This window comes from Hevea brasiliensis, chromosome 1 (assembly GCF_030052815.1).
Source record: "Hevea brasiliensis isolate MT/VB/25A 57/8 chromosome 1, ASM3005281v1, whole genome shotgun sequence".
Taxonomy (NCBI): Eukaryota; Viridiplantae; Streptophyta; class Magnoliopsida; order Malpighiales; family Euphorbiaceae; genus Hevea; species Hevea brasiliensis.
This window is the reverse complement of record NC_079493.1, coordinates 10,975,016-10,984,535: the sequence shown is the minus strand read 5'-3', so window position 1 is coordinate 10,984,535 and position 9,520 is coordinate 10,975,016. Positions and strand designations below refer to the sequence as shown.

Genomic DNA, 9,520 nt, shown 5'->3' with positions numbered 1-9,520 from the left:
CATCATTCCCCAACTGGCAAGCCAGAGAGGAAGAAACTCGCCCCATCAAGTGGAGAAGTTATCTCACTAGACAAGCTAATGAGAATTCACAACATATTTTGTCATGTCAACTGTGGTTTCAAATCATATTCAAAACAATTTCTATTTACAAGTGTTTACAAATCATTAACATATTTAATCATCATAAATTCATGCTCAAGGTTGGCAACACATCAAACTTAAAATTTACAATCCTCAAAACAATGCAATAAATCCTTAAATGCATAAGAAAATTTATATTCAAATTATACAATTTCATTCAATAAGTTAAAATTCTCAACACAACAAAAATCATAAATCATACAATAAATTTATTTTAAATCGATTTGGAATTGAAAAATAACAAAAGAGTTAGTTGTGCACAAACCTCAAGCGAGTCGCCTCTTGGCCTTAACTCGGTTCCTCGGGTTTTTTCTCGGTATTCTTTTCAACTGAAACACATAATTTTACAATGTTTCAGTACTAGAACTTAACATAAATCCAAAATAAATTTAGTTTCACTTTTACGTAGCTCTAACGTGCTAAACCCGACGTTCTTGAAATTTTGTGTTTCGGGTTACTATTCACTATACTATTCAAGTCAAATAGTTGACTTTCTAAGGCTTAATAGGTATGGGAACTCCAAGTTCACCCACATACCACATTTTGGTCATTAAATTTGTTGGTTTTGGTCATTTTCTCAAAGCCTAGGTCTTTTAGGCAAAATTGCCAATTTTCGGTTTTGGAGTTCTAAGTTGCACTGTTTCATTGGTCCTTTTACTGTTGAAATTTGGCAAACCTTCCTTCATAGAAAATGTTCCTTATTGTCTTAAGTGTATTCTCATTTTTGAATCACCCCAATTGGAGTTTTGTAGCTCAAGTTATAGCCAAAATACAATTACTGTTCACGTGCACTGTTCATGCTGCAATTTTGGTTCTGGCAGATTTTTTATCCAACTTCGTTCAGTAATTTGATCAAGTTAAGTCCATAATTTGGTCTAATTTCCTTCATACGAAATGTTCTACTATGTCTTAGGTTTCCATCGGTTCAAGAATCGCCTAAATCGGAGTTTTCTAGAGAGAGTTATAGCCATTGGAACTTTACTGTTCAAATGGAAATCTGCAGTTTTGCAGGTTCAGTAACTCAACTTTGCTCAATAATTTGATTAGGTTAATGGTATAATTTGGGTTGGTATCCTTCATGAAAGTTTTAGGTCTATATCTCATCTAACTCCTGGTAAAATTTCAGGTCATTTTAACATGCCTAGCTCGAGTTATGACCAAATGAACAAATACTGTTCATTTGGTCAGTTTGTGCACTGGCAGACTGCTCTTAACCAGCTTTGGTCAATTGGTTCACTAGGTTTTGGTCAGTTTTTGGGCATAGTTCCTTAATGAAAATTGTGTCATTTTATGTCTATTTTCATCCCCAATTGGTGGCATATCAATTGGACCTGTAAAATTTTCGTTTTGGTCCTTCAAAGTTGGCTTCGTCATGCTGCCAGCAGCATGACCATTTACCCTACGAATTTGACTTCCATTCTAACAATTCCCACACATCTCTTTTGGTCATTATTGACCATTTTTCACTTCACAATAGGTCAAAGACATCATTTACTCATTCCTCACATTTTTGGTCCATAAACCCTAAGTCCCAAAACCCTAACTATACTAAATTATTGCATTTGATTGATTCCATGCATACATACATGTTTCTTCATCTCAAACAAGCTCACATATGTATTTAAATCTATCAAACCATGCAAATATACCCCTATACACTTGCTGGCCGAATTTCACTCATGGTCCCTCAACAAATTTTTCTTTTATGTAAAATTTATTTACAAGTTCAATAAGTTAAAAATGTAGAAATCAAACTAAAATCATCAAGTTTGCTTACCAACCTTTTTTTTTTTTTTGAATTTCTCCCTCTTCAAAACTCCTTCCTTTCTTTTTCTTTTTGTTGTCAAGCTCCTTATCTAGGTCTAACTACAAGATTTAATGTTGGAGAGTAAGGTTTTTATGGTGGGATTGAAGGTTTATGAAGCTTGACTTAAGAGCTCTAATGGAGTTTGAGAGAGAGAGCTAAGGGAGAGAGAAAACGTATTGGAAGGGAAGAAGAAGACAATGAAATTTTTTTTTCTTTCTTTTATTTATTTTGCCTTATGGAAGACCCCAAAAATTCATTTAATTAATTTATTAATTATATGACTTATGGCATCATGCATGATATCATGCATGATGTCATCTTCCTACACCTTTTTAACTTTTTCATTTTCTCTTTTTTTTTCTATTAGTTCTTTAATTTAATTCTCGATCCCGAAGTTTTCTTTTCTCCGATTTTATTTGACAGTTAGGTCAGGAGTCAGCTCTCGGGGTCAATTGACCAAATTGCCCTTCGCCGGTTCAACCCGGTTTGCAAATAATTCCATATTTCTTCCGGCTCCCTGACCTAATTATTTGACTGGCTTAACAGTTCTTTTTCGTGATTTTCTCTTTTCCACTGTGTTCATAAGGGTCCTAAGGACCGCAGCGCCACTTTTTACGGTTCGAAATTTGAGTTTAAAACGACCTCGCAGTCATTCCCGAGGAGGTCACCCCTCGCTGTGACTCTCAGCTCGTTTAACTTCTTATGTTCTATTTTTCTTATTTATACTTAACTAATTGGCAATTACTAATTATTTGTGTTTATGGCTTATTTAGTTGTCTTAAGTATGGTTCTAATCCCCTTAATTGTCCGGACCGACACGAGTCACCGGAATAGTGAAATATACCAGGCTATACAAATAGGGGTGTTACAATACAAGAGAATATGATTTGGACATGTTAACAGGTGATTAGTGGAACCCGCCAAATGCTAATAAAACAGGGGAGGCTCTGTCCGGGTCTCCACAGAAATAAGTTATATAAAAAAAAAAAAATTCTACACATGGATTACTACTTTTAAATGATATTAAAAGTTTACAATAGATATGATAAAACAAGATAGGGTGCTCCGGCACCGAATGTGGCACTCCTCGCTTGGCTGTACTATAGACGGGTGAGGGGCGTCACATGGAGGTTCTCTCTGCTAGGTGCTATTGGCTTATCATTTCCTAGTGTAGCTATGGTCATGTAAGGTGTTAGGCTTCTTCTTGTTGTTATGTTTTCTTAGTTAAGAGTTAGAGTTTAATCTCTTTCCTAAAATCGCTTGGTGGATGGTCCCTCTCATTTCTTCTCTCATAATCATTAGGCAACTCAATTATATTGGTCCTTCCTTTTGGTTGTTTGGCAACATTCTTTCATGGAGCAACTTTATCATCTGATTGGTTTCCAGGTTTAGGAGTTCATTGTGCTTATGCTCTTTAAAGGCTTTTGTGAGTGCCTTTTTTCACTTTAATATGATATTCATTAATGGTTCTAAATTCAAGTTCTTTTACTTGTGCTCTATTTGGGCTTTTGATTCATATGGAGATCCTTGGTAGCTTCTTATTTGGACTTGCTTGCCTTCAAGATTTTGGCTCTTCTATTCGTGGCTCATTTAGTCTCACGGTTTAAGCCTTCCTTAATCATCTTGGAGGAACTTTGGGTGCAGATTTTATTACCCAGTTGCAATGGTTTTGTTTTAATTTAGCCATTCACTTTTTGCTGTGTGGGTTTTTCTTTCTTTCTTTTGGGTTTGGTCTTGTTTGGTTATGGGATCAGTTTTTAGAGATTCCCTTCTCTTTTTTCTTAATCAATAAAATTATAAAAAAAATACAATATCCAAAATAACCTGATCAATTTTCAACCAATTCTCAGTATCAGATAACATGGCATTAAACACTTCTTGAAAATCTACCTCCACTATCAAATGTAACGTATCAAAAAAGAGCATGTCACTCTTTTAAGTAACAAAAATATCTATAAGTGAATTTATAGTAATTTTTTTAGTAATTTCCTTTTCAATATACAATTGCAAGTAGTCACAGAGGAATTCATATTCAATCTTGTTATCCAACTTGTTCTTAATTATGTTCATAGCTGAACATGACCACTTTGTAGTAGTCATGTAAAACTGGAAGAGTAAGAATAAAAGTCACTACTCCATATAAAAGTAGATAAATCTCCAATTTTCTTATTTCACAAACCATTGGCACAAATTAGAAATTGTTGATAGTGCTTCAAAATCAGAAAGTTGTCACCATTATCAAAATGCTCAAATTGTGCCCTCAATTGCACCATCTCATGTTCAGCAAAGTCAAAATGCTCAAACTGCACCCTTAATTGCACCCTTAATTGCACCATCTCATGTTCAACAAAGTCTAGGGGATGAAATTTTTGTACCAATTGGCAAATGTCATTAGTGTTGAATGATGCACGTACTTTCTTTGAATCTAAAGCTAAATTAAGAATAAGTATTGAACTTATTATTCAATTCTTGCAATTAAGAGTCAATCACAGCATTGAAAATGTCAATTCTATAATGATACTTTATTATAATGTAATATCCTACAAATGATAGTTTGTACGTACTCAATGTCTAACTTTGAGTTTACTTGTTTATTTTTTCATTTTAACTCGTGAAACTCACATCTAGCAATAAGATAAATAATGTGATATTAAAATAATCATTTATGATCAAAGCTATAACACATCTTAAAATGCCCTTTTCCTCATCTTCTCTCAAGATGACATTTCATATTTTAAGCTTGACCTCTGTATAACCACTAAGATAATAATAAGCTTAAAATAATTTAGACAAAAAAATTATTAGTTATAAACATGCAATTAAACAAAATTTTCATGTTCATTAATTTCCTCCTGGATATTGCTTTTGAAAATATAAATTGGACATAGAAATTTATGTTAATGTCAAAATATTCTTTGCATTGATATATTACTTAATACCTAATAAATTTATCATTAACTTCTTCCTATCAACTAAAAAATGTTATGGCTCATTTCCGGATCTGGTAGATAGAGTGATTAATCACTTTTAAAGTCAAGGTCGTCTCACATTACTTAATCAAAGTATGTTCTTTTTCACATTGATCAGCTTCCATTAAAACTCTGAATCAATAAGCTCATCAAGAGGAGGAGGGGGAGGAGGAGGAAGAGGGAGAAGAAAAGGGGTTATGAGGTGGGAGTCAATGACTCTAGAACATGAAACCATAACAAGAATCAAGAAATTTTAAGAGAGATTTCAAAGAAATTAAAGAGCTTCATCATGGAGAAAGGTATAATATAGTTGACTTCTATATATGAAGATTGGTCGAAAATGATTAGCTTATATTTCTGAACATTGCGAATTGCCTTGCTAATTAAAATAGATTTTTAATAGCGGAAGTTGAATTGCTTTAATTAATTTTCTCTAATAATTGTTGTATAAAATAATTGATCCAAAAACAAATATGTATAAATATTTATAGTGTTTCTTGATACAATAGCCTGAAGACTAGCTTTAAAGGCTACAAAAATCTTCTCTAATGTACAGTAGTTCTCTTAGTCTTCTTCAGTATATTATATATATACCTAGAAAAGAATGTACAGGGCCACGGAATTCATCCATCCTAAGATATGTTCATTTATAAAAAATTCAGCCCTTTGAGACTCAACTAAGTTTATGATATTGCTTACAGCAATTTTCAGAGGCAGCATGTTAAAATTTTGTCCACTCAATAGCAACTCGTTCGCTTTGTTCAGAAAATCTAACACATGATCATGATGATGTTCTTCTTCTGATGAAGATCTCTTGGGGCATTTTGACAATAAGCTGCTGATATAGGCTTCCAAGTCATGAACACATGAAGGGTTTTGCATGTTGAAGAAGTCTAGGACTAGTTCAACACCCACATGAGCATAACATGAGCAACTCCATGGGAATTGATATCTCCCTCCTAAAACCCTAAAATTTTCATTTAGAAAAATCCCAGGTAGCTTTGTGATTGGATCATTAACATTCACAATTCTCAATACTTTAACCCCCAATTCCTCACACCTCTCCTTGAACCCTGCGTTCCCTACTCTTGGTCCTCCAAATGAGAACACTGTTACTGGAATATTCGTGCTTGGATTATTGAGTTTGTTCAATCCAAGCTCGGAAATATCATAAGCAAGAAGAAGAGCAAGTGAACTTCCCATGCTGTGGCCTGCCAAGGATATGCTGATTTCCTCTCCTTTGTACTTGTTTAACAATCTTGACACTTCAGATAGAAGCTGTTCGCGACAACTTTCGAGTCCAAACTTGTTGTCACTTTCATCTGAAGTGTACAAGCTCAAAAACCCAGATTCTACCTTCACATCTGGGCGTGGATTATGAGGGTCTAGCCTTGCAGGAGTAAGAGAGCTCATGAAATTGGCGGCCCATTCATGGTTAGTTACTGTTCCGCGAAATGTAATGACTATATCTCTCCTGCCGAGCCTCTTAACTGCATCATCTGAGGATACAGCCACATAGCCAATCCAGCGGCCGCAAGCAGAACCATTTTGAATGGGAATATTAACGTCTGGAGTGGCATAGATATACTTAGTGACTTGATAGCCGGAATCTCCCATTCCAACTTGGTTGAACATGTTATTCTTGCCATATTTGCAAGACAAATAGCGTTTTGAGTTGGGATCAAGATCGAAGGTCTTATAACAGGCGGTGACAAACTCACCGTATCGAATGATCTCTTTCTGAAGAAGAGGGTGCAAGGGTTGAACGAGGTTTTCCCAGTTGTTACAACCCTGAATCTCTCTCCAGAGCTGAGCCAAAGTACTAGTACTAACACTTCTGGCAAATTTAGCCGTGGAAGTAGATGCAGTTGGTATGGTATTAACAGAAGCAACAACCGATACTGATGATGATGATTGTGTAAAGGAAGAAAAAGAGGAAGAGGCTTGTTCCCTACTTATCCTAGGAAACAAAACCTGCCCAAAAGAATGGGAACGGAGTCGCTTCCTGTCCCCTGAAAATGAAACATGGTTCACACTAGGTTTTGGCACGAAACCTTTAGAAGCCATTTGAAGAGAAGAAGAGGGAAGCTGGAGAGAGAGAGAGAGAGAGAGATGAGGATGTAGCTTTATGGAGGAGAAAAAAGTGGTGGATTTATAATATATAGGAACGAGAGGCAGGACTGTGTTTGGGATTGGGTTTGGACGGAAGGGAGAGGACAGAAGAAAAAGGAGGAAATGAAAGGCATGTTTGGCGAGTTATTTTGACCGAGGATTATGTTTTCAAAGCACTTGTTTTTCAAATTTAATTTAACTTTTATTTTTATTTTTATTTTATTTTTGGTTAAGGAATTTTGGTCGGTTGCGGATTTTAAGCTTGAGTTTCACACAGTTACATCTTCTGCTGCGGCTGACTGAGAGAGAAAATTAAATAAAAATAAAATAAAATGGTCAGCTTTTTCATTGTTGCTTCCCTTTGAGGTCCAGGTTGACTTTCTACCCCGAAAGAATTAATTATTATTATTTTACATTTGTCCTCCCTTCGGACCCCTCTCCTTATCTATATAACAAATATTTATATTTATTTATTTATTTAAATGATTTATTAAATCTCAATAAAAAAATTTAAATTAAATTTAGATTAATTTATATTATTTTTTATCAAAATTATTTTTATTAATTTAATTTTTAAATTAAAAATATTTTAAAAAAAAAATTTAATTTTATTAATTTAATTAATTTTTAAATAAAAATTTAGTTTGATCTGTCAATGTAAATGGGTTGATTTTAAATCGAGTCATATAAATTATCAGATTGACTCTCAAATTATCCTTAACGTAAGTCGAGTCAATTTGTAATATCAAAAATTAATAAGTTCTTGAGGTCTAAGTCTCTCCATCTGTTAGTTGTTGAATATATCACTTTTACATGTAGTGAGAATTATTAAAGAGAGAGAGACTATCTTCCATTGTATAATAATTGTACACTCAACCAATTAAACCTCCTTTGAATGAAAAAAAAAAATTATAATCTCACAACAAATTAAATTATAGTTAAATCTATTTTTTTTTTATTTTAAAAAAGAGATTAAACTATCTGTAAAATAGAAATATTAAAAAATTTGAAATAAAAAGGAAAAAATAAAAAAAAATTAAAATAAAGGGTACAAATTTTGTTCTAATACATTAATAATATCAAAGGAAAATAGATTTCTCAAGTCTAGTCTAGTTTAGTTTTATTATTGTTTAACGCATTTAAGGAAAAAAAAAAAAGGCTTCTTTTGTTTAGGTCCACGATATATAGATAGCAATGCAAAAATAATATAAAAAAATTTACAATTGGGATTAGTCTTGTGAAATTTCAGGTAAAGATCATACATAATTCAACGATCAAACTTGTGAAACACACAATATATAAAATTAGCAAGAGAAAAGGCATTTGGATTTCAAACTCAACTGTGTATAAAAAAATATATATTAAAATACAGGTTGAAATTAGTTAATATTATTCTTCGACGTTGATTTAGAATAAGATATTTATGACATACATAAGACTTGAATAAACTTTCTTCCCTTTATCTAATTTTTACAGTGGAGTTAGGTTCGGTCTATTTTTTTTAAATGATAATTTATCTTTTTTTAACGTTGAGTCACTCATAAATATATTTACCGTAAATTTTATGATTCAAATAGGTACGTTATCTCATATTAATTTAGAATAAAGTATTTGTGCTATATACAAAACTTAAATAAATTACCCCCTTAAGTTAATTTTTAAGGTAAAATTAAATCTGATATATTTTCTTTATAAATATATATCTGATAATAAATTTATTATCATTCAAATAATATCTCAATCATTGGGAGTATTTGTACTATTCTTTTAATATATTAATTCTCTATTAGGACAATATTATAATCTCACAACATATTATATTTTTATTTTTAAAGTCTTAAAATGACTTGTTGATTATATATTCCATCAAACCAAAATCCATTTCCCTCTTTTGTATTTTTCTTTATCGTTTTTTACTCTTTTACTCGATTATTTTTGGAGTTTAAAATAGCAAAATTGAATTTTAAAAAACACATAAAAAATGCCTATTGGCTTGTTAATACTACTGAAATTAATTGAAGCTTGGAAAGAAACTTTCTTTTTCAGAATTCATGCATGGTGTGGGTATCAAAATGGCATATTTTACCACTAACATTTATTTTTTTTATCCATTTTCTGTATTTAAATTCTGAAAATTTTGAACAATGAGGTAGAATAAGAATTTAATCACAAACGAACACCCACTTGACCTTAGGGGTGAATAAAATTCAATTTAAATCAAAATTCAATTTATATTATCAAATGAATTAAATCGAAATAAAATTTTGATTTGATTTGCTAAATAATTTGTTTTGATTTTAATTTGTAAAAAAGAAGAAGCCAATTTATTCATTTCTTTTCAATCTTCAGACTTAAAAAATTATATAAATCGAATTGTTTTCTGACTGAGACACTCTGTCCTTTATGCTTGGGCAATCCAAACGAACCAAGTGTCAAAAAGCTGCTTTTTGTTTAATTTGTTTTTGCCTCTGTTTCTGATTTAAGGCATGGC

At 32.3% G+C, this 9,520-nt stretch overlaps 1 protein-coding gene across 1 annotated transcript; it reads right to left on the bottom strand.

Moving 5' to 3' along the window:
- Positions 1-5,373: 5,373 nt before the first annotated feature.
- LOC131183003 (galactolipase DONGLE, chloroplastic-like) lies at positions 5,374-6,984 on the bottom strand. The gene has a single exon (XM_058152626.1). The coding sequence runs from the start codon at positions 6,982-6,984 to the stop codon at positions 5,512-5,514; it is 1,473 nt and encodes a 490-aa protein (XP_058008609.1). The 3' UTR covers positions 5,374-5,511.
- Between the last annotated feature and the right edge of the window lie 2,536 nt (positions 6,985-9,520).